General features: G+C 39.8%; 1 protein-coding gene across 5 annotated transcripts in view; it reads right to left on the reverse strand.

Annotated features, from left to right (window-relative positions):
• sntg1 (syntrophin, gamma 1) overlaps nt 1-26,356 on the reverse strand; it is a 594,367-nt gene that overhangs the window by 97,630 nt on the left and 470,381 nt on the right. For 4 of the 5 annotated variants that reach the window (XM_043688308.2, XM_043688306.2, XM_087986416.1 and 1 more), the window contains 3 exons: nt 22,282-22,398; nt 8,166-8,237; nt 2,520-2,672 (listed from right to left, as the gene is read on the reverse strand). In XM_043688308.2, coding sequence (XP_043544243.2) covers nt 2,520-2,672; nt 8,166-8,237; nt 22,282-22,398 — 342 coding nt within the window. The remainder of the gene's footprint in view (nt 1-2,519; nt 2,673-8,165; nt 8,238-22,281; nt 22,399-26,356) is intronic. The other variant, XM_087986417.1, reaches the window with a different exon arrangement.

Below are 26,356 nucleotides of genomic sequence, written 5' to 3' on the forward strand. Positions count from 1 at the left end.
CAACCTGGTGCAGGGCACAACTTCAAAATTTGCAGTCGACACAAACCTTGTAAATATTGTGAACCACAAGGATGATTAAAAACGTCAAGAGGATATCAGCTGGTTGGTGGAATAAGAATAACAGGTAAAATTTAATGCCAAGAAAAGAATCAATTCATTTTGATAGGAAGAATAAGGAAAGGCAATATAAAATAAAAAAATATAATTCTAAACGAGGTACAGGAACAAAGGACATTGGGCGATATTTGAACAAATCATTGAAGGTGGTAGCGTAGGTTGATAAAATGATGAATAAAGCATACAAGATCCTGGGAATTCTAAATTACAGCAGAAATTCAAATGCAAGGAAGTTATGATAAACCTGTATAGAACAATTGTTGGGCTCAAGTATTATGTCCTTATTCCCAATCATAACCCAGGAGTGAAGAGCTTTTTATCTATGGATAGACTGGAGAAGGGTAGCTATTGTCCTTGATGAAGAGAAGTTTAAAACAAAATCATGAACACTTTGTACAGAGTATCGAGTGAGAAAAAGTGATTCTGTTGGGGAAACAATCGAGAACACCTCTCCCCCCCCCCACCCCCATTTCGACCCCTGTACCCTCGCCCCAACCCCATGCAACACCTCCCCCCCCGTCCCAAACCCAGTCCAGTACTGCCTCTCTGGGGCAGCTGGACTGGACACCAACAACAAGACTGCTGCAGTTACCTTTGTGGGGTAAGTCTCCAAATAGCACACACATACAGCCACAGCCACACATACAACTTTTTATTGCAACTTTTTTACAGGTTCCACCTTTTCCCTGTACAGGACAATGTTGGAGAGATTATCTGGGGAAGGGAGGTTTCGGGTACACCCCTGTGTAGAACTCCAGGGAAAGTGTGGGGAGAGAGAGAACGCGGGAGGTCAGTCATTTGGAGACGGTGCCTGTTTAATCACCTTAAACAAAAGACGCAATCACTGTTGGAAACACAATTTGATGTAATGTTTCCATCGGGAACTCAAGATCTCCTTCGGATAATTGGTATTCGGATAATTGAGGTTCCTCTGTATTCAGCATGGAAATATTCATTGCATCAAGGCATGGAATAAATGACTCTTATAAAAGCCCCATGCCGATTGACATCCCTCCCCAGGTCTCAGTTTCAGGAGGGGGCATATCCTAAGAACATGACATAGATGCCCTTCCATCTTCCCACCAAAGTTTCCACTTCAGGTCTGGGTATATGTGGGCAATGTCTCACCAGATTATGAAAGATTCATATTGGCCATAGAATTACACAGAAAATGTGCTGACTAAATGCATTTATTCGAAAGTAAAGCTCTAGCTTTAAGCTTTTTTCTAAAACTATTAGCCTGCTGCTGCTATTTATTTTCAACGATTATTTAGTTCAGCTCAGCTGTAATTTCAATTGAACTGTCGAATCACTCCCTGCCCCCCACACCCCCCAAACCAACTCTCAATGACTCTACTTCTGTATCAGTGAGCAACATTTGTTCTTTGTTGCAATGTTCTGTTGTGCACTTGATCCTGTAGTGCCATTGGCTTCCAAAGAAATAAAAATTTTAAAATACCACCCGTTTTGCACTGTCTATCCCTGTTTGTTGCAAATGTCTGTTCCTTTTATTGTCATTTTGAGCATTCATTGAAAAAGAAAAGATTGTGAACTGAATGCATTACACTTGCTGAGCATCCACTAACATCAGCAGGGAATCTAAAAGCAATTTGTCAGCTGAATCTGACAATGTTTGCACCCCTTGTAGTTTGCTGGATTTATGAGAGATTCCAGTGACAGAAGTTTTTTTTTACATCACCAAAAGCATTTTGATTTATTCAGGAAAGCAAATGTTTGAACTTTAAGTCTACTTTAAAAATAAAAATAACACACTTGCTGGATTAGAACTCCTTTCTTGTTTCTAAAGACCCTTAGCTGTTCTCTGCAGGTTACCTAATGCATTTAAATTAACTGTAAGAATATGTGACACCACATGTGCTAACAACACCAGATTAACCTTGGCAAATCTTCTGCTGTTGTTAATAATCTATAAATTGTCATCTTTTAATGCTATGATTCGTCAGGAGAAATAGGAATAGAGGGAAAATTTCCTCCTCTCTCATTTCTATTATGTTCAAGTGTAAATAGATTGCGTATAATGAATTCATCATGACTGAAATCACAAATGTTTGCAAAACAGCTACAATTAGAATTAGAATCATAGAATCCCTACTCTGTGGAAATAGGCCCTTTGGCCCAACAAGTCCACACCAACCCTCTGAAGAGTATCCCAACCAAACCCATTCCTCTACATTTATCCCTGAACACTATGGGCAATTCTCATCAAAAGAGGGATGGTCTTGTTCTCAGGTAATTGGAAACTGTTCACGGAAACTTAATATTTCATATGTTGGTAGAATTATCAAAATAACTTCCAAATACTAGGGAATGCAATGCATACGAACTAAAAGGAGCATGAATCGCATTTATATATATCTCCAAAAGCTTAGTTCTGGTAGTACCTGTATTCGTTCCACCTCCAGGAAGGTTGCCATCTGAAAGGCCTTTTCCCAGAGAATAAGTTCATATTCTAATTCCACACTGAAGATAAGGTCCTCTCCATTTTCTGTCTGAACACTAAAACAGTGTTTCCGCCGGTCCCACAGGTCACTGTCCTGATGAAAACTAAAGTTATATAATCTGGCATACATCAATTAATGTTTTCACCTAATACAATTATTAAAGACATAAACCACAAGCACAAGTTTTGATGCAGACACATTGCTAATGTTTCAGTTCTAAGCTGAACATTGGAGGAGGTGAGACTGCCTGCTGCATGCTGCTTGCACTTGGCATTATTGTGGTGAAAAATGATGTGTGCCTTTCTCTTTTCCCACCGGTCAAATATTAGCTGTAATTGTTTTTTTTTAGTACAGCATTGTATCATGGAAGCCAGCTTTATAAAGGAAAGGTTAATATTTCAAACTTACTACTTGAGTGGGCTGCTTTTCACTACTTGATTTAATGAGAAAAGATACCAAATATAAAATCTGAGCTATCGCGATACATCATCACAAAACATTTGTTATGCCACAGTTGGAGTACTGCATGTCGTCCTAGTTTCCAAATAACAGGAAAGATATTGAGACAATAAAAATGATGCATCACAAATTTACTGGGATATTGACTGGTTTGTAGAAATGCAAATAAAAACACACTTGTACAATTAGAGTTGGTATTATTCATCTTTTTTATAGAGAGTTTTTTAAAATTCTGAAGCGATCGAATAGTTTCGATAGAAAAAGTGCAGTAATCTAGAATAGTGGGACATAAATATATGCTTAGCTATGAATGATTAAAGACAGATGGTAAAACAAAACATCTTTCTAAAGGATTTTCAGGCTGTAGAACACTCTAGAGTTGGTGACAGAAATAGAGACCATGTTGGGAAAGCTTGATTGCTGCTTCAACTACATGTGAAATGAATGGAGTTAGGGCTTTACCCAATGGTAGGGGATTTATTGAAGTACCATCGATGAGTTAAAGACAGCAAATAAATGCTCTACCCTAGGTCAGAGGGTTTGGGGGAGGTGAATGAGAAATTGACTGACTCACATCTTTCATCAGCCAGCAGGAAGTTCTGTTTAATTGCCCCACAAAATCATCTTGAAACAAATCTGAGCAGTAAGGACTGCCAGTTATGCTGTACATTGAACAGTCCGCCGATTTGAGCATGAAAACTGCAAAAAAGGGTCTTAAAGCTTTTATAAAAATAGAGGTGTATATTTAAGCTGACTTGTAGTTAAAATAGATGTGTTCGCTGCTTGTCTACTTGCAGACTTGCCTGGAAACGTTGATGTCTTGATGCCTTCATCGCATTTTGAACCACTGATTCCCAAAGAAGCAGGTAGCTGAAAATTTAGCAATAGGCTAACAAGGTCTTGAAAGAAGTAAGGACAAAGAGCATCATGAGAAGCAAAGGTTTAGGATAGGCACAGAAAGGTTTGCTGCTCATGTAGAAATAGCAATATGGCCTGGATGGATAAAACCACTTTTCTCCGTGTAAGAAATGCCATGTAATTGTCCATAATAACATTACTTCTAGTGCGTACAATGCATTATTTGCAGATTTTAACAGAATTTTTAATGTGATTTACGCAATGACTGATCTCAGGTAATTATACTATTTAGAAAATTCATTTATTTAAGCTTCATGTTAAATTAACATTAAAAGTAAGCTTAACTTTAATTAAGTTCTGTAGAAGTTCGGAAGTTTTGCCAAACAGAAGAGAGAAAGTAAAGCTAATGGCTAATCATAGCTCTGGGCAACGATGTGGGAGATCTCAATGAATCTGTTTTTTTCCAGCTGAAGTAAAGCTCCTAATGTAAAACAAACAATAACAATTTGAATCCTCAATATTCAAATGTTTTCCCTGATTGTGCTGCTAAGATTTTCCCATATTCGTGGTTGTCACTGAAATTATTTTATTTTATTGTCATTACTTCCAGAAAATATAGTGAATGGTTAACATGCAGGACACACATTCTCTCGGTCATAAGTTAAAAACTCATTCATCATTACAATAACTGTCCACAGAGTTGCAAAGTCACTTTTTCATGCTTTAGAATGACCTTGAAACTCCATGAGCTCTGTACCTCAAGGCCACCTGCAAATACTGACAATTATGAATGCCTATTAAATGAGCAACAGCAAGCTATGATGATCGCCATTTTCCTCAAATACTTCTTTACTCCTTAACAAAAAAAATGCATAAAATACTTCTTTGGGCTGTGGTTTCCTTATGCCTACATCCCTGCAACCTGACTTTATCTCTCAAAGACTCTTAGATGTGGTTATAAAAGATAAAAGATTTTCAACACTTCATAATATAGCAAACTCAGTTAAAGTGTTGGAACAAGTTCCTAAATTTAAAAGTGATAAACAAGTGTAAAGGAAATCTATTAATAGATTAATTCAGTCAGTTTTGCTTACAAAACTGTTTTAAAGCTACAAAGCATTATCTTTCAGAACATCCCTCTACTGCACAAAAACTAAATAAAATACAACAAACTCTGCCTTTCAGTTACTGCTCAAGTTTCACCTTTGACAAAACAGAACCTAAGCAATAAAAATTTAATAATGAAGCTTTTTTGAATATGAATGCACAAAAACTTCATATCAGCAACATACAGTAATGAATATGTTCCTGAACATTCAGATTTCCTTCAGCCATTAAATTAAATGAATAAGGTAATACTTGAAGTAGCAATGATAGCTGGAGAGAAAATTTTGTCATGCAGAGGATACTGCTTCTGCTTCTGATCCAGAAGCTCTTGATTTCAGTCCCAACTCCGTGACTTCATGACCATAGAAATTATTAACCTGCAAATCCTTCTAATATTCCTACAACAGGTGATAAGAACTCGACAGTCTCCTCGTCAGCTTTCTTATTGTGGACATAGAACATAGGAACAAATGGAACAAAGGAACAGGAGTAGGCCATTCAGCCCCTTGAGCTTGTTCTGCCATTCGAAGAGATCATGGCTGATCTGTGATCTAACTCCATATACCTCCTTTGGACCTTATTCTTTAATACCTCTGTCACCTCTACCACCCTTTGTGCATTGAAGTGCTTCCTAGTATCTATTCCGAACAGTTTGGCCCTACTTTTGGCCTTATGTCCCCTCGTTCTAGAATCTCCATACTGTGCAAATAATCTACCTTTATCAACCCTATCTTTCCCTGTAATATCTTGAAGACTTCAATTGGATCACTCCTTGATCTTCTAAATTCCACAGAAAATAGGCTTAATTTGTAAGATCTCTCCTGTAGTCCAGATTTCATTTTTGTAAACCTACATGGTACTCCCTCCAAGGGCAATATAACCTTCCTAAGGTGTGATGCTCTAGTCTGCTCACAGTACTCTAAGTGGGGTCTAACCAGAGTTTTGTATAACTACAGCATAACTTCTGCATCCTTATACTCCAGTCCTCCAGATATATAGGCCATTACTTTCTGCACCTGTTTGTGGCATTTTAAAGATCTGTGCACATGAACCCCCAAGTTTCTTTGGACATCCAGTGTATTCAACTTCATACCATCTTGGAAGTCCCTGATCCATCCTCTTTTCAGACTAAAATGGACAATTTCACATTTGCTTACACTGAAATCCATCTGCCACAATTATGCCTGTTCGCCTAGTCTATCAATATCCCTTTGTAATTTTGTGCTACCATCTATAAGTGTCTATAATGCTGCCTAACTTTGTGCTATCAGAAAATTTGGATGTATAACTTCCTATGTTTTTATCCAAATGGTTAATAAATAAGGTGAATAATTGAGGCCCTAACACAGATCCTTGTGGGAGGTCACTAGTTACAGAGAGTTTGACTACTTTCTGTCATCTGCCACTCAACCAATTCTCCAGCCATGTCAATAACTTGCCTTCAATTCTGTGGGCTTCTACCTTAGTTAACAATCTTTTATGTGGGACTTTATTAAAGTCTTCTCCAAGTCCACATAAACAATATCCATAGACTTTTTCCTGTTCATAACTTTGGTCAAAAAATTAAATAGGGTTTGTCAGGCATGAACTACCTGTCATGAATCCATCTTGGATCTCCCTGATTAGCTGAACATTTTTGATGTATTCAATTAGCCTATCTTTGATTATATCCAACAATTTCCCCACCACAGATGTTTGTCGAACTGATCTGTAATTTCCTGGTTTTCGTCTTTCATCCTTCCTAAAAACGGAGTAACTGTTCAATTTTCCAATCCAAAGAGATGATTCCTGAATCTAGGGAACTCTGAAAGATTATCATGAAGGCATCTACAGTATTTCCTTTAACACCCTCAGATGGAAACTGCCATGTCCTGTGGATTTGTTATTCTTTAATTTCATCATTATCATTGTTTTACTTACTTTAATTTTATTTTGACTCCGATCCGTGATTAATTTGCTCTGTATTTCTGGTAAGCAAGCCTCCTTTTATACTGTAAATACTGAGGTAATGTTATTATTCAACATGTCTGCCATTTCCCCATAGGTATTGACAATATTGCCACTTTCTATCCTTAATGGGCGAAAATTGTTCCGACCACTTGCTTTTTCTTTTCGTAACTAAATAAATGTTTTCTTATTAATTTTGTGTCCCCTAAAAGTTTCCTTTCATAATCCCTTTCAGTATCTCTTATAATCTGCTTTGTGGCCATTTGCTGGAGTATATATCTTTTGTCATTCACCAGGATTTGTACTGATTTTGTGATTTTGTAAGTCCTTTTGTCTAGTTTTATTCTGTCTTTTATCTTTAAAATGTCAATGTCTGTAGTGCAGCTTTTCCCTTTCAGGTGTCTAAACTGGTTCTGCATTGCATTAAATTTTCTTTAAACATACTCCACTTTTCTTCACCCATTAGCCCATTTTACTGCTGTCTCATCTCGCTTCCTAAAATTCTAGCGATAAATGCTACACTGAACTCCAGAATGTTACAATCACTATTTGATAAATGTTCACACACAATTAGATTACTAATTAAATTCTGCTCAGTACTAAATCCAATATTACTTGTCCCTCTGTTGCATTCAGGTCATATTGTTGTAGGGAACTATCTTGGACACACTTCAGAAACTTACCGCCTTTTTGACAGGTGCTTATCTGCCTCCCCAAATCTATGTTAAATATAAAATCGCCGAATGATACGACTGTTTTTGTTACACATTTGTTGAATTTCTGCATTTATACAATTTAGCACTTCAGAGCTGCTAGTAGGGGGTTTGATATACAACACCAATTACAGTTTTACATCCTTTACTTTTCCTCATTTCTATCCCCTCTTACTATTGAAGTGATTTTGTCTCTGATCAGAAAGGCTATTCTACCCTCTCTGTCATTTTCCAATCTCTGCCATGTTCGTGCAGTGGTATTCTACAAGCTAACGTCTGGTGAACCTCCTGCAGGGTAGTATGTTCAGCAGAAAGAGACAGAAGCATGTGGCCTGTCTGCTTCATTTGTCATAAGATGGCATAAGCTTCAAAGACTAAAACAGCTCATTGGCAATACTTTGAAATTCCATGGATTTATACACTGTTCTGAGTCATGTTTGTTGGTAATTAAAATAGCACATTAGCACAGTCCTGTAAATACCAACAGTCTATTTGCTCATACCTTAAGAATTTTGCACATAATTTCATAGACTGTGTAACTCCTCACTGCTTTTGTCCAATCCAATGTAGTCACCTGAGAAATGAATTGGATATTTAATTATTTGGGCAATTTAGCTTTTAATACAGAACATGACTTGAACATGATTAGTATTTGTGACAATCAATAGAATGATGACCAAAAGAATAAAGTTAATTTATTCTTATTTGTTTAGGAAGATAACATTTAGCAGGGACTGAAAATCAAATGGTTTATGAACCATGGTGGGCTTTGAGTTTTGCAATCATAAATACATTTTCCCATCCTTTCCTGAAATTTTTATTCACTCCATTTTGTAGCAGCAGTGGGAGCAGTGACACCGAGGACCGGGAGCTGCTCGGAATTAAATTTCCCTTCAAAAGGACTTACCTCGAGTGCCAACGGCCTCCATTTTGCAGCAGAAGCGGTGAGAATGAGGAACTAAGTGGGAACGGTTGAACTGCACTCTGGGAAGGTGAGTGAACAGATATATTTGGGCAGTAGCTAAAGCTGAGACACTACACATGTAGTATCTCCACCTGCCCTCCTCCACTAACGAGAAAAAAGGACTGTGGTGTGTAGATAAGGTAAGGCTTTTCAATTTATTTTTTATTGTGTGATTGGTAAAAAAATTTCTTTTTTCACTTATCTATTATTTGATATTATAGTTGGAGTAAGTTAGTTTAAGAGCAAAAATGGCAGGAGATCTCAGACCCGTGACTCCTTCATGTGCAGTAAGTGTGTCCAGCTGCAGCTCTTGTTAGAATGCATGATGACTCTGGAACTGCAGATGGACTCACTCTGGAGCACCCGTGATGCTGAGGAGGTCATGGATAGCACATTTACCGAATTGGTCACATTGCAGATTAGGATTGTTGAGGAAGAAAGGAAATGGATTACCAAAAGGCAGAGAAAGAGCAGGAAAGCAGTGTAGGTGTTCCTGCGGTCATCTCCTTCCAAAACAGGTATACCATTTTGGATACTGTTGGAGCAAGTGGCTCACCAGGGGAAGGCAACAGTAGCCAGGTTCATGGTACCATATGGCAGGAAAACGAGTGGAAGGGCTATAGTCAGAGGAGATTTAATTGTAAGGGGAGTAGATAGGCAGTTCTGTGGTCAAAAACGAGACTCCCAAATGGTGTGTTACTTCCCAGGTGCATGGGTCAGGGATGTCTCAGAACAACTGTAGAACATTCTGAAAGGGGAGAGTGAACAGTCAGTATATAGCCACCAATGATATGGGTAAAAATTGGGATGAAGTCCTACAAGCAGAATTTAGGGAGTTAGGAGCCAAGGTAAAAACTAGGACCTCAGAGGTAGTAATCTCAAGATTGCTCCCAGTGCCATGTGATAATCAGAGTAGAAATGAAAGAAAAGCAGGATGATTGTGTAGCTTGAGGGATAGTGCAGGAGGGAGGGGTTCAGACTTTTGGGACACTGGGACTGGTTGTAGGGAAGGTGGGACTATTACAAATTGGATGGTCTACACCTGAACAGGACTGGAACCAATGTCCTAGGGGGTGCTTTTGCTAACACTGTTGGGGAGGGTTTAAACTTATGTGGCAGGGGACAGGAACCAAATAAGGAGATTAGTGAACAGTAAGGAGGTAGTAACTAAAGCCTGTAAAGAACGAGATCATGAAGTTAGAATGACTAAGGGGAAGAGTAGGCAAGGAGCAGATGATGAACGCAAAGGGACTGGTGGTCTGAGGTGCATTTGTTTTAAGGTGAGAAGTGTAGTAGGCAAGGCAGATGAACTTTGGGTTTGGATTAGTACCTTGGAGTATGATGTTCTTGCTATTACTGAGACTTGTTTGAGGGTAGGGCAAGATTGGCAACTAAATATCCCAGGATATAGATGCTTGAGGCAGGATAGAGGGGGAGGTATAAAGGGTGGAGAAGTTGCATGACTAGTCAGAGAGGATATCACAGCTGTGCTGAAGGAGGGCACTATGGAGGACTTGAGTAGTGAGGCAACATGGGCAGAGTTCAGAAATAGGAAGGGTGTGGTAACTATGTTGGGGGCATACTAAAGGCTTCCCAACAGTAAGCATGAGAAAGAGGTACAAATATATAAACAGATTATGGAAAGATGTAGGAGCAACAGGGCGTGGTGACAGGAGCTTTTAATTTTCCCAACATTGACTGGGATTCACTTAGTATTAGAGGTTTAGATGGAGCAGAATTTGTAAGGAGCATTCAGGAGAGCTTTATACAGCAGGATATAAATAGTCCAACTCAGGAAGGGGCTATTATAGACCTAATGCTGGGGAATGAGTCCGGCCAGGTTATTGAAGTTTCGGTAGGGGATTATTTTGGGAGTAGTGATCACAATTCTGTAAGTTTCAGAATACTCATGGACAAAGATGAGAGTGGTCTAAAGGAAGAGTGCTAAACTGGGGAAAGGCCAACTATAGTGAAGTTCAACAGGAGCTGGGGAATATGGATTGGGAGCAGCTGTTTCAGGTTAAATTCATATTTGATATGTGGGAGGCTATTAAAGAGCGGTTGATTAGAGTGCAGGACAGACATGTCCCTGTAAAAATTAGGGATAGAAATGGCAAGATTAGGGAACCGTGGATAACAGGTGAAATTGTGAGACTAGCTAAGAGGGAAAAGGAAGCATACATAAGATTAAGGGGACTGAAAACTGATAAAGCTATGGAAGAATATTGGGAGAGTAGGAACAATTTGAAACAAGGAATTAAGAGGGCTATAATGGGTCATAAAATATCTTTACAAACAAGGCTAAGGCAAATCCCAAAGCCTTTTATTCGTATACAGTATAAGGAGAAAGAAGGTAACTAAAGAAAGAGTTGGCCCAGTCAAGGACAAAGGAAGAAAGTTATGCGTGGAGTCAGAAAATGGGTGAGATTTTAATGAGCACTTTGTATCGGGATTCACCGAGGAGAGGGACATGACGGATGTTGAGGTTTGGGATAGAATTTTGCTTACCTAGAGTATAAGGAGGGAGGAAGGTCGGGCATTCTAAAAGGTATTAAGATGGTCCCCAGGTCCAGATGGGATCTATCCCAGGGACTAAGGGAAGTGAGAGGGGAAATAGCTGGGGCCTTACCAAATATCTTTGCAGCATCTTTGAACATGGGTGAGGTACCAGAGGACTGGAGAATTGCTAATGTTGTCCCTTTGTTTAAGAAGGGTAGCAGGGATAATCCAGATAATTATAGACTGGTGAGCCTGATGTCAGTGGTACGAAGCTGCTGGAGAAAATAGTGAGGGATAGGATCTATTCCCATTTGGAAGAAAATGGGCTTATCAGTGATAGGAAACATAGTTTTCTGCAGGGAAGATAATGTCTTACCAACTTATATACCCATTTCAAACAGGGATGCTGTTTTGGAAAATGTAGGGGGTGATGGATTCTCAGGGGAACGTAACACGAACAGCCAAGTTTCTGGTATTGAGACTGGCTCTAATGCAATGAGGGGTACGTTGGCTTCCAAGAGATCAATTGTGTTAGGGGATTCTGCAGTCAGAGGTGCAGACAGACGTTTCTGTGGCCAGCAACGAAAAATCAGAATGGTGTGTTGTTTCCCTGGTGCCAGGATCAAGGATGTCTCAGAGAGGGCGTAGAATGTTCTCAAAGCAGAGAGGGGCCAGTGGGAGGTAATTGTCCACATTGGAACCAACGACATTGGAAGGGAAAAGGTTGAGACTCTGAAGGGAGATTACAGAGAGTTAAGCAGAAATTTAAAAAGGAGGTCCTCAAGGGTAGTAATATCTGGATTACTCCCAGTGCTACGAGCTAGTGAGGGCAGGAATAGGAGGATAGAGCAGATGAATGCATGGCTGAGAACCTGGTGTATGGGAGAAGGATTCACATTTTTGGATCATTGGAATCTCTTCTGGGGTAGAAGTGACCTGTACAAGAAGGACAGATTGCAACTAAATTGGAAGGGGACTAATATACTGGCAGGGAAATTTGCGAGAACTGCTTGGGAGAATTTAAACTAGTAAGGTGGAGGGGTGGGACCCAGGGAGATAGTGAGGAAAGAGATCGATCTGAGACGGGTACAGCTGAGAAAAGAAGTGAGTCAAACAGTGAGGGCAGGCAGGGACAAGGTAGGACTAATAAATTAAACTGCATTTATTTCAATGCAAGGGAAGGCAGATGAACTCGGGGCATGGTTAGGAACATGGGACTGGATATCATAACAATTATGGAAACATGGCTCAGGGATGGGCAGGACTGGCAGCTTAATGTTCCAGGATACAAATGCTACAGGAAGGATAGAAAGGGAGGCAAGAGAGGAGGAGGAGTGGCATTTTGGATAAGGGATAGCATTACAGCTGTGCTGAGGGAGGATATTCCCAGAAATACATCCAGGGAAGTTATTTGGGTGGAACTGAGAAATAAGAAAGGGATGATCACCTTATTGGGATTGTATTATCGACCCCCCAATAGTCAGAGGGAAATTGAGAAACAAACTTGTAAGGAGATCTCAGCTATCTGTAAGAATAATAGGGTAGTTATGGTAGGGGATTTTAACTTTCCAAACATCGACTGGGACTGCCATAGTGTTAAAGTTTAGATGGAGAGGAATTTCTTACAAGACAATTGTGTACAAGACAATTTTCTGATTCACTATGTGGATGTACCTACTAGGGAAGGTGCAAAACTTGACCTACTCTTGGGAAATAAGGCAGGGCAGGTGACTGAGGTGTCAGTGGGGGAGCACTTTGGGGCCAGTGACCATAATTCTATTCGTTTTAAAATAGTGATGGAAAAGGATAGACCAGATCTAAAAGTTGAAGTTCTAAATTGGAGAAAGGCCAATTTTGACGGTATTAGGCAAGGACTTTCGAAAGCTGATTGGAGGCAGATGTTTGCAGTTAAAGGTTCACCTGAAGGTTCAGGTACATGTATTTGGAAAGGCAAGGACTGATTAGCGATAGTCAACATGGCTATGTGCGTGGGAAATCATGTCTCACAAACTTGATTGAGCTTTTTGAAGAAGTAACAAAGAAGATTGATGAGGGCAGAGCAGTAGATGTGATCTATATGGACTTTAATAAGGCATTCAACAAGGTTCCCCATGGGAGACTGAATAGCAAGGTTAGATCTCATGGAATACAGGGAGAACTAGCCATTTGGATACAGAGCTGGCTCAAAGGTAGAAGACAGAGGGTGGTGGTGGAGGGTTGTTTTACAGACTGGAGGCCTGTGAACAGTGGAGTACCACAAGGATTGGTACTGCGTCCTCCACTTATTGTTATTTACATAAATGATTTGGATGCAAGCATAAGAGGTACAGTTAGTAAGTTTGCAGATGACACCAAAATTGGAGGTGTAGTGAGCAGTGAAGAGGGTTACCTCAGATTACAACAGGATCTTGACCAGATGGGCCAATGGGCTGAGAAGTGGCAGATAAATGCAAGGTGCTGCATTTTGGGAAAGAAAATCTTAGCAGGACTTATACACTTAATGGTAAGGTCCTGGGGAGTGTTGCTGAACAGACACCTTGAAGTGCAGGTTCATAGCTCCTTGAAAGTGGAGTCGCAGGTAGATAGGATAGTGAAGAAGGCATTTAGTATGCTTTTCTTTATTGGTCAGAGTATTGAGTACAGGAGTTGGGAGGTCATGTTGCTGCTGTACAGGACATTGGTTAGGCCACTGTCGGAAAATTGCATGCAATTTTGGTCTCCTTTCTATTGGAAAGATGTTGTGAAACTTGAAAGGGTTCAGAAAAGATTTACAAGGATGTTGCTAGGGTTGGAGGATCTGAGCTCCAGGGAGAGGCTGAACAGGCTGGGGCTGCATTCCCTGGAGCGTCGGAGGCTGAGGGGTGAACTTATAGAGGTTTACAAAATTATGAGGGGCATGGATCGGATAAATAGACACAATCTTTTCCCTGGGGTCAGGGAGTCCAGAACTAGAGGGCATAGATTTAAGGTGAGAGGGGAAAAATATAAAAGAGACCTAAGGGGCAACGTTTTCATGCAAAGGGTGGTACGTGTATGGAATGAGCTGCCAGAGGATGTGGTGGTGGCTGGTACAATTGCAACATTTAAGAGGCATTTGGATTGATATATGAATAGGAAAGGTTTGGAGGGATATGGGCCGGGTGCTGGCAGATGGGACTAGATTGGGTTGGGATATCTGGTCGGCATGGACGGGTTGGATCGAAGGGTCAGTTTCCATGCTGTACATCTCTATGACTCTAAGTGAAAAAGTTGATTGATGAGGGAAGGGCTGTAGATGTCATATACATGGACTTCAGTAAGGTGTTTGATAAGGTTACCCATGATAGGCTGATGGATAAAGTGAAGTCGCACGGGGTCCAGGGTGTACTAGCTTGATGGATAGAGAACTGGCTGGGCAACAGGAGACGGGTAGTAGTGGAAGGGGGTTTCTTAAAATGGAGACCTGTGACCAGTGGTGCTCCAAAAGGATCCATGCTGGGACCACTATTGTTTTTGACATGCATAAATGATTTGAAGGAAGGTCTAGGTGGTCTGATTAGCAAGTTTGCAGATAACATGAAGATTGATGGAGTAGCAGATTGTGAAGGGGACTGTCAGAGAATGCAGCAGAATATTGATAGGTTAGAGAATTGGGCAGAGAAATGGCAGATAGAGTTCAATCCGGGAAAATGTGTGGTGATGCATGGATCCAATTCAAGACCGAACTATGCAGTAAATGGAAAAGCCCTGGGGAAAGTTGATATACAGAAAGATCTGTTTGTTCAAGGCCATTATACCCTGAAGGTGGCAATGCAGGTCGATAGAGTGGTCAAGATGGCATTAGATTAGATTAGATTACTTACAGTGTGGAAACAGGCCCTTCGTCCCAACAAGTCCACACCGCCCCTCAGAAGCGCAACCCACCCATACCCCTACATTTACCCCTTACCTAACACTACGGACAATTTAGCATGGCCAATTCACCTGACCTGCACATCTTTGGACTGTGGGAGGAAACAGGAGGTCCCGGAGAAAACCCACGCAGACACGGAGAGAACGTGCAAACTCCACACAGTCAGTCGCCTGAGGCAGGAATTGAACCTGGGTCTCTGGCGCTGTGAGGCAGCAGTGCTAACCACTGTGCCACCGTGCCACCCAACTTTGGCTGAGTATAGGACTTTGGCTGAGTCACATTTGGGATACTGCGTAAGTTCTGGTCACCACATTACCAAAAGGATGTGGATGCTTTGGAGAGGGTGCAGAGGAAGTTCACTAGGATGTTGCCTGGTATGGAAGGTGCTAGCTATGAAGAGAGGTTGAGTAAATTAGGATTATTTTCATTAGAAAGACAGAGATTGAGGTCTACAAAATCATGAGAGGTATAGATTGGGAAAAAGCTTTTTGCTATCCACCCTGAGTCAGAGACTCAGTTACTAATGGTCACAAGTTCAAGATAAGAGGGGAAAAATTTAAGGGAGATATGCTTGGAAAACTCTTTATGCAGAGGGTGGTGGGTGCCTGGAATGTGTTGCCAGCGGAGATGGTAGAGGCGAGCACGATAGTATCATTTAAGATGTATCTAGACAGACACATGAATGGACAGGGAGCAGAGGGATATAGATCCATAGAAAATAGGCGACAGGTTTAGATTGAGGATTTGGATCAGCGCAGGCTTTGAGGGTTGAAGGGCCTGTTCCTGTGCTGTAATTTTCTTTGTTCTATCTCATTCCCCAGGTTTGAATATGGCACCAGCAGTGTGAATGCGGATAGTCCAAGCAGCGGTGAGCACATCCATTTCTTATGCTGTGCAATTAATGAGATGGGCATTGTGGTGCTTAAATACACAATTGACGAGGTGAATAATGAAGGTTTGGGTGCCAAAAGATGGGTCCATGGCCAGTGGGTTGCCACAACTCTCACTGGAAAAAACACTCCTCCAAGTTATGATCTCAGACCAAGTCGGCACATTTATCCCTAACTGGGTAGATGTATAAAAATAAGATTCAAAAGACTTAGTAAGAGAATAAAGTATGATTTGAATAAAAAATACAAGACTCTGCTCTATAATTTAGAACAGTAGTAGAATCCACAAAACATGAACAATGCATTTCTAATTCCCAGAATTAACAAGTAATCAATATAAGTAATATACTGTGATTGATCACCCCCACACAGCACATGTAAAAATATCAAATGCAATTAAGACAGATCCCATAGATATCTCAGAAACTGCTCTCAGAAATTAATGACACAGCTGGTCACCAAATTTCATTAATATTCACAAGAGATCACATTTTTACACACTTGCCAAACTGGGATTGAGACCACCTCTCAAAAGCTATCCAAGATGCGCTGTCTCAATAACTGCTCCTATCCCGGTCCATCGCTTCCCTACCCTGGGTTGATGCACCATGAACTCAAAGTTGCACTCCAGTACTTTTGCAGAGACGCAACTCCAACTTTTCACAGACAGCTAACTTCATATTCAAAACTACCCTAGGTTCTCCCTGAGCTCTGAGTTTGCTCAACTGTAACAAACAAATACATCTTGTGGCTTTTCAATCCTCAACTCTCAGACTTATTAATGGAACAAAGATTCTTCCCAGTCTGCACAGCTTCCAGAACATTCCTGGCCCTGAAACCTGGAGCTATTTACCTGCTGTATGAATTCACTGAGCACTGCAATGATACAGAGCTTGTGTTGTTCAGTTGGCTTTAGCAGCCCAGTTAACAGCATCATTGACTAATATAGAGTTTGACTCTACCTCTGTTTCTTTCTCCAATTCACCAACCTTCAGTTCCTGTCAGCAATCTTTTGAACTACTCTTTCATGGCCCCAAAGCTGTCCTGAGGGACCAGTTAAAAAACTTGCAATATGCCCTAGATTTATTGCAAAGACTAACTGAATGGTGACACCTAGCAATGTTTACAATTATTTGACCTATCATCACTACATTCTCACAGAACAAGAGGTTTGTTCAGTACAAAATAAAAAGGATATAATGAGAGGATATCATTACAACTATTTCTTTCTGTCATTTATATGGCTGCATCTTCATTGGAGGTCATCTTCCATGTCAAATTATTGCCTTTGCTCAAACAATGTGAACTGTAGGAATTTTACAGGAAGGTGTCCCCAAGGCTGATTTTAAATTTATGCCTTACCTACAGTGACGAGAGATTTTTTTAAAAATCCAGTAAGATCTGCAATAGTGTTACTTTGCAACCTTTTTCTTTCTTGGAAAATAACTCTCAGTGCAGTTTTATTATTGTGCCATAATAAATGCGCAGCGTTTCATGAACATTAGCATATTCCACAGAACTGAGCTGTTTAAATCAGCATTGATTGAAAACTCCATCAAAATTACCACTCCTATTATGACGAGAAATCATCTACTTTATCCTCATCTTCTATTTTACTCACTTTCAGCTAAATATGAAAACTTTTATCTGTCCTGTTCCAATACCGATACAATACTGACATCTAACTGACAATGTGGAAAATTTTCCAGGTACATTCTTTACACCAAAAGCAGGACAAATCCAATTACCAGCCAATCACTATACTCTCGAGCATCAGTAAAGTGATCTAAGGTATCATCAACAATGCTTTCAAGTAGCATCTGCTCAGCAACAACTTTCTCAATGATGCCCAATTTAGGTTCTTCCAGGATCACACAGCTCCTGACCTCATTATAGCTTTGCTTCAAACATGGACAAATTGTAGAGGTGAGGTGAGAGTGACAGCTTTTAATATCAAAACCACATTTGACCAAGTGGGGCATGAAGAAGTCCTATGAAAACAGTAACCATTGGGTTGGAAGGGAAAATTCACCACATGGAGAGTTGGAATGGCAGTCAAACCTAGCACAAAGGAAGATGATTGTAGCTATTGGACGTTAGTCATCTCAGCTCCAGAACATCTTTACAGGAGTTCCATAGGGTAGTGTCCAAGACCCAATAATTTCTAGCTGCTTCATCAACGTCATTCCCTCCATTACAACATCACAAGTGGGAATGATTGCTGATGACTTTTCAATATTCAGCGTTCCTCACGACTCTTCAGATACTGAAGCAGTCCATGTCCAAATGCAACAAGGCTTGCAAGTGGTAAGTCACATCCCATCACACAAATGTCAGGCAATGGCCATCTTCAATAAGAGACAACCTAACCACTGCTCCTTGACACTCAGTGGCATTACCATCACTGAATCTCCCACTATCAATCTCCTAGGGGTTACTATCGACCAGAAACTCAACTGGATTTAATATATAATTACAGTCACTATAAGAGTAGGTCAGTGGCTAGGAATACTGCAGCGAGTAACTCACCTCCTGACTCTCCAAAGCCTTCCATCATCTACATAGCACAAGCCAGGAGTTTGAAGGAATATTCCCCACTTGCCTAGATGGGTAGAGCTCCAACAACATTCAAGAAGCTTGACATCATCCAGTACAAAGGAACCTGCTTGATCAGTATCACATCAACAAATATCCACTCCTTCCATCAGCAATACTCAGTAGCAGCAATGTGTACTATCTACAAGATGCACTGCAGAAATTCACCAAAGATCCACCAAAGATCCTTGGACACCATGTTCCAAACTCTCAGCAACTTCCATCTGGAAGGACAAAGGCAGCAGATACATGAGACACTATTGCCTGCAAGTTCCCTCCAGATCACTTATCATCTTGACCTCTAAATATGTTAGCTTTCCTTTATTATGCTGGGTCAAAATCCTGCAACTCCCTCCATTAGAGTATTGTGGACTGCAAAGGTAGAAGAAAGCAGCTCACTACTAACTTCTTAAGCTTAGTTAGGGACTGGTATAAATGCTGGCCAGTCAGTAAAGCCTTCATTCTGCAAGTTAATAAAACACATGATACCAGTCCACTTTCTCACAGTTGAAATCTGTTGTTCCGAAATATGCCTTCAGTGCCATTTTCTTTCAATTATCTGTTGTGCTGACTCAATGTGTACTTGTACACAAGGTGCAAACAGAACAATCTTCCAAACTGCTCAACAGTTATCAAGATCCATTTTAAGGATTCCAAAAATGTGTTCCAATGTTCTTCAGTTCTCAATTTTCAAAATGAAATAAGTTTCATCCCAGCATCATCACCATCTTTCTTATATGTATTGCACTGATTAAGATGTGGACTCACATCAGGCAGCTAATTTTGAACTAACTTTATTTATATCTTCACAGCAGAAAAGGCAATGTAACATGCTAAGATCTTGCAATATCCCACAATCACAAACTGCAACATGATAAGTTACCCATGTGCTGAAGTCCGAGGTTTTAATCTTGCACAGAAAATTTATAGAACTCTCAACTATTTGATGGCAGGCCAAGGGATTTGTGGTAACTTCTTCCACAAGTGGATTATTAGGAAATATCAAATTGTGACTTTGGTTATCCAAGCTAACATACTGAACCTATACCTTGACAGATCCATTCCTGGTTGCATCACAACTATTCACACTGTTTCAGTTCCAATCCAATGAATGAACTTTGAACCTCAACATCAATATTCCTGCTCCAGTCATGTTTCTTTAAAGTTCCTTTATTTCAAAAATTCCAGCATCTGCGGTAATTTTTAACTTGAAGGCACTTTATGCAAAACATCTAATCATGAATGTAAAAAAATCTATGTAAAGCTACGTATAGTTGGCAGGAGAACTGGAGAAGCACTTCTTTTCCCAGAACTGGCATACCTTCCTTTAACTTTTAGTGCAGCAAACGTGAAAATAAAATTAAAGTACATTAGAAATAGTTAAATAAAAAGATTATTTTTGTGGGAGGAAAGATCATGAACAATTTTATTTCTTTTTCTAATGAAGCAGCTAATAAACTATAGAATTGAAGACCATGTCAAAAGACCAAGGCAAAATTATCTGGCATTCATTTTTGCTTACTAATTTTTAACAAAATCTGGATCATTATTAGTTCATCAATCAAGTTATTCTAATTATATTTTGAATTATTCCTGACAGGGTGGATTAATAATGTGCTTCATTTAAATGGTAACTTTTGTTCATATGCTGTTATTTCAGAAGATGTTTACAACTCATTAGTTTGGCAGCATGAAGGAGCAACAAAATGAAGAATGGGGTACAGGAGATTTTATTTCATTTATAACTAAAAAGAAGTTATCGTCAATGCAACGTGAAACAACCATAACTTAGAAAGTAACAAAAGCAGTGTCCCCATCTCTGAGCCAGGAGGCCTGGGTTCAAGTTCCACCTGCTACAGAGATATGTAATATTTGAACAGGTTGATCTGAAAATACTAGAAAGCAATCAATGATTCCAAAAGGAAACTGGATGGGAACTTGAAGGAAATAAACCTGGAGGCCTATGGGGATTAATCTGCAGACTGGGCTTAATGAATTGAATGGGTTTCTTACATGCTGTAAATGACTCTACATGCAAGGTATTTACAAAGCCATAGAAGAAAGGCTGTTGAACTCAAATAGCCTCCATTGCAATAGTTTTGAACTGCAGTTTAGGAGTCACCAATATATTGAGGAAATTTCCCGGTAAGAAAGATCCGTTTTGTTTAATTGTCATGATTGGACTGGTCTTTAAATATCCTGCTCTTCAATTTTCTAAACAATCTGTTCAGAGATGTTGTTACACACCTCTGGAGCAGGTGGATTTGAACCTGGCTCAGAGGTAGGGGTACTAACACTGCACCACAATAGGCTCTTGTGCTAAAACAAAATTGTCAGTAATTGTTGAAGGAATACCTCTGCTGGGCTGTTTTGATTCATAATCCAGCACTATAGCACCTGCTTAACCAGCTTCAATAGAGTTTGTTCTTAACCTTTAAAGTAAGGGTCATTTATAATGAATGCTGACTGAGTTTCAAAAGTTAAAATGATCTCCCTCTAATTTTCTTTCTGGCTGTGTCAGTCTCCCATGTCTGTGTGTAGCAACAACATGTAGAACCAGAAGCCAATGCTGTGATCAGTGTGCTGATTCTAATTACCATACACAGAGACTGGCACGACTGATCATGCGTGAATTCGCACAACTTAGAAGGAATGTTGGTACAGGGTACCAGTCTGATTATCAACTTAAAAACCTATTGATGGATAAAATTCATTAAAGAGGTTAACTCCTGGAGAAAATTTAAAAACATTTTTGTTTTCATCAGTGGACTTTATTAAATTTTCATCTCCATATGACTTTTGAGGTTTTCTCACACTGGATGCTGGATAAATGGCCATGGGTTTGGCATGGAGATTATAAGGGGTTATAGTATGGTGAAGAGCATGAAGGACTAGTTGGCCTAAAATCTTGTAAGAACAATGGTGCAAAGTCCCAGACAATTGAGGTAGGCTCCGACCCACACTCCCTCAAACATGAGCTCTCCTCCATGAATAACAATACTCAATTTCTAGGATTAACAAGCTCAATTCCATACCACTCCCCTGAAGGAAAATCTTGCATTTTGAGGTGTTTTTCATCAAAGCAGATACAAAACGTTGGAAAGTTTCTTGATTGCATCTGTGCTCACTTTGCTGCAATTTGCCCTTCTATTTTAGAAACAACATAAGGATTGAGTATGTAACAATTAAAATCTTAATGACAGGGAAGTTCTTTTTAGAAAAAAATAAGAGATTGTTATTCACAAGGGGCCAAATGGACATTGAAGCACAGCAATAGGCTTTCATGAGCAAGGCTAGGCAGTTGTTCTGTTAATGAAACAATAGTGTTCAAAGAACTTGTCTAGCGATTACACTGTAGTTGTATTCAGTTTTTCAATACTTCTGACTACAGTAGCAAGCTCAGCAGCAACAATAATTAGCAACAAGATCATTAGCACTCTTTAGTCTTTGATCAATTTATCTAACAGTAAAATTTGCATTGATTTATGTTATACATTTTTGATTGATTATATGCTCTTGGAATAACGACATGCCTCAATTTACATCTGCATTAGAATTACACTTAGCCTAGACTTCTTAAAAGGTAAATAAATTATTTCTCTTTCACGACTCAAAGGATAAAATGTATAAATGCAGGTCATAACATTGAATTCACATTATACTGCGTGTGTCAGTATACTACCTCATCATACTCAATAAAACACATTGGCTACATATTTTCAACTGCATATTAAGTTAAAAATATATGCTGAAGTCAAAACTGAACAATATTACATACCGGAGGCGCTGTAAATTTGTAGAGGCAAGAGCCTCTCACAGCTAAATACTTTGGTGTATACAGTTTATCTTGCAATGAGTCTGGCTCCCGGTCTTCTACCCAGCCCATGTAGATTATCTGACAAAAAGAAATCAACAATATTGACTGGTGTTACATTTTACTAACTTGAGGGTGCAGTTAAAATGATGTATAAGGCATTTACTGAAAAACATTCCATATCACATGAGTTCTTCCGCTCATGAAAGCCTTTTAGGTGAATCATTATTGTACACTTCAAACTGAATTAGTTTTCTTCAGCCTTAAGGGTATAGAAATGTTTGTAAAGCTATAATTTGTGCTTAAATCACATTTTAATTTCCAAAAATCAATTCTTTAGACTGTTCTCAATACATTTTTCACTCTATTTGCCATTAACATATTTTGGAGTTATGAAAAGAAATAACACTAAACCTAATTGTGCTTTGTACCATGGGCTAGAAATTTCTGGATCTGTCAGTAATGAGTTGGTGGCAATGAGTAGTTTGGAAAATGACATAGAAAGGCATCAGGGTTCCAATATTCCCCCATTACCATGTTACTCTCCAAGCAATGGCAAGGGTGGCAGATCTGTCACCTGCTGGAGGACCAATTGAGTTCTTAATATTAACAATTAATGTCCATTTCCCATGTTGTATGGGAAGGGGCCGATGTCAGATGGGCCTGCCACTACAGAAAACCACCACATAAAGCATATGGACTTCCAGACGATTAACGTATTATTTCTCTGTAGATACTCTATGGTCTGTGGAGGCATTGCCCCTACGGGCAATAGTCAGCACCATGAATGACAATGAAGCTGCCTGCCCTCAATGAACCCTTTCACCAATCCCATGTCTCATCCTCATCCTGTGGTTACAGTCCAAACAATGACCACCACCAACAGTTCTGTTATTGAAGCTGCTAACCTGCTGATCCATTGTTTGAGCTGGCATCTCTCTGCTAGACTGAGTCCTGCCACCCAACAAAATTGGGTTACCGCTGCTTTTAGCCCAGGCAGGGGAACATCTGCTATCTCCGCAAAACTTTGTCCACAATGTTACTAAACAAGATCAGTACTGGGGAATTTTTAGAAGCATCATTTCTAAATGATGTTATGATATTATACTTGCTTTTCTAAATTATTTTATTCATTTATTCCGGTATTCTTGTGATGCAAATACATGCTGATTCCAGTTAACCCAATCCCTTTAATTGAGAATTCTCTTCAACATTCATTAAACTTAATTATGAACAATCAAAAATTCAAGAGTTTGAGGTTGATTTTCTTCTGCTATGCCACAGGTGATAGAAGAGAATTAAAGAAAATCAGGTGGTGCTACAATGCTCTCTTGCCTCAAAATTTCAATGACTATCATTGACTCATGTTACCTCCCATTTCCCTCAATCCTCTCAGATGACAAGGTACCAATTGCCATTTCCTAGTTCTTAGGTTGTAAGAAGATGAGAGTCAACATCTAAGTTGATTTGACTATTCTGCGCCTGGCACGAGCAGTTGAAGAAATTAATAATAGAAGCATAGCTCTTGTGCAGGCAGTGGAAAGTGGCTATCCTTTTGAGAAAGAGAGTGTGGTAGTACATATATTTCCCAATTTTCAAGCCCTAATTACTTTTGTTTTAATATGTAACTTTCATCAGAAAGAGTGTTCTTTCTGGTCTCACATGCATTCTGCCATCAGATCAGCTCCACACAAACTGGACACAATCACCCTGCTGGCATTGGATTATCAACCTCCTGAATTATACCTGCCCTCCCCATCTTGGGAATGGACTCGTCTGGATAAGGACCTCCGTTATAATCATCCCACTTTAGGAACATATGGATCCTTGGGTCACTTATCAGGCGCTCACCACCTCCCCGAGTCTGGAAAGGAGACCCTTAAAATTGGTTCACTGTCCAGATTGGAATCAGATATTTCTGAGTCTACAGCCTCCCCTGTAATCCTCCTTGTCTGAAAGAAAACCAATACTGTCAGGGTAAAATGTGCTGCTGAGGAGTCCACAGCATTGAGAGTAACAAGAGCACTTACAAATTTATTCCACACTAACAGACACACAAATGAGCTCTCAGTTCATTGGCAAAAAGCAATAACCACGATCTATCTCCCTCCCCTCCCAGTTCAGCAGTTTTTATTGGGGAACATTAATCTAGATGTCAATGTTCCTTCAGTATCTTCCCTCCCTAACAGTATTGTGGGTTTACCTACAGCACACAGAGTGCAATGGTTAAGGAAGGCTGCTCACCATCATCTTCTCAAGGGAAACTAGGGACAGGCAATAACTGCTGGCCCAGGCAGTGACAACCACCTCTTGGATGAATAAAAACAATAAAATACTCCCAATAATTGTCTAATATGATGTTTTAGTTCAAACTTCAAAATTTCAACCTGCATTGAAACTATTTTGGCCATAATACCTTGATTGTCATTTCTGGCAGTTAAGCAATTCATAATGCTCAAACTATCCCACCCCAAGTTTTTTGCAAGAATTACGAATAGGAAGAGTTTTCCCCTTCATGTTGCTCTATATATCATCATTTTTTTTGACTCCTACATCAACTGACCCATTATGGCTCCATATCTTTCAAAGTCCAAGGTGAATAACAATCAGTCAGTCTATGATTTGGTTATTAATTGAGACTAGCACTTTTTGAGGTTTGAATTTCACACCTTTTTCCCACTTCTTCTGAAGAAATACTTTATCTTGAATGGCTGAGCAGTGATTCTACACATGTGCTCCCTTGCCCTAGACTCCCACACCATTGACCATATTAATTTCTTGCAAAATCTTTTTTAAATATCAGCCAAGTCACTTCATCTTTTATATAATAGGGAATATAAGCTCACCTCTTTGTAGAATTCGGGTGAATTTTGTGTTGCAGTCCTGCCAAAACCATGAGGGGGTGCGGGGGGATGGGGGGTGCATCTAAAATCTAACAGATGGCTTCTCAGATGCTCTCCTTTTCTCCACCCACCCTATCATTTTTTGGCCACTTAACAGACATAACCAAAGCTGTCAGTACTTTACTCACAGATCTCTACCAGGCAGTCAGATCGGAATCTTTAGCTGTGAAAGATGAGGCGAGCAAGGGGAGGAAACCACATGCGTGAGACCCAGGCATCCAACATTGAAAGCAGTGAATAGGTGTGAATCCAGTTTATGAGAAAGCAATGCAGCTTTCAAGGAAACTAAGTACAGTTTTAAGGATACAGATTGTAACAAGAAATTTGAAGTAATTTTCATATAAAATCAGTGGGAAGTCAATGTGCAATGTATGCTGCATCAACACAAAGAAAATAGTCAAAGGACTGTGCAAATTTATTGGTAATAACCAATTTAAATCAATCGAAAGAACTAAAATGCACTCACCATAGGCTCTTCATCAGTTAGGAGGGTGTTTGAATATAAAGGGCCACAATAAAAGGAAAGTTTGCAAAAGTCAAATGTACTCAGTTTGGCTCTTGGACAGCAGCCAAACGACCATACAGCCCAAAGAATTTATGTCCTGGTTTTTGTGTGAATCCTGTCTGTGTGGAGTTTGCACACTCTCCCTGTGTCTGCGTGGGCTTCTTCTGGTAACTCCAGTTTTCTCCCAGTCCAAAGATTGCAGGTTAGACGGATTGGCCATGCTACATTGCCCATAGTGTCCGGGGAAGTACAGGCTAGTAGGGTTAGCAATAGAAAATTTACGATTAAAGGGATAGGGTTGGGGGGGGCGGGCAGTTGTGTGTGTCCGGGTTGGATGCTCTTCAGAGGGTTGGTGTGGACTGTTTAGGCTGAATGGCCTGTTTCCACATTATGAAATACTGATGGCATCAAAGGGTATGGAGATGGATCAGAAATATGGCATTGAGATAGAGGATTAGCTAAGATCATATTAAATGTTTGAGCAGGCTCAAAGGGTGAAAATGGCCTACCCCTCCTCCTATTGCTATACAGTAGTCAATTTCAGGAAAGTGATTTAGTGAAATCTCTTACACACATCTCTAAACAAAATCACAATAGTAAGACCATCTTAAGAATGATTGTGGGTTACTAC

This window comes from Chiloscyllium plagiosum, unplaced genomic scaffold (genome assembly GCF_037043375.1).
Source record: "Chiloscyllium plagiosum isolate Xiang-an unplaced genomic scaffold, Cpla_swu_hap1 HiC_scaffold_4, whole genome shotgun sequence".
Lineage (NCBI taxonomy): Eukaryota > Metazoa > Chordata > Chondrichthyes > Orectolobiformes > Hemiscylliidae > Chiloscyllium > Chiloscyllium plagiosum.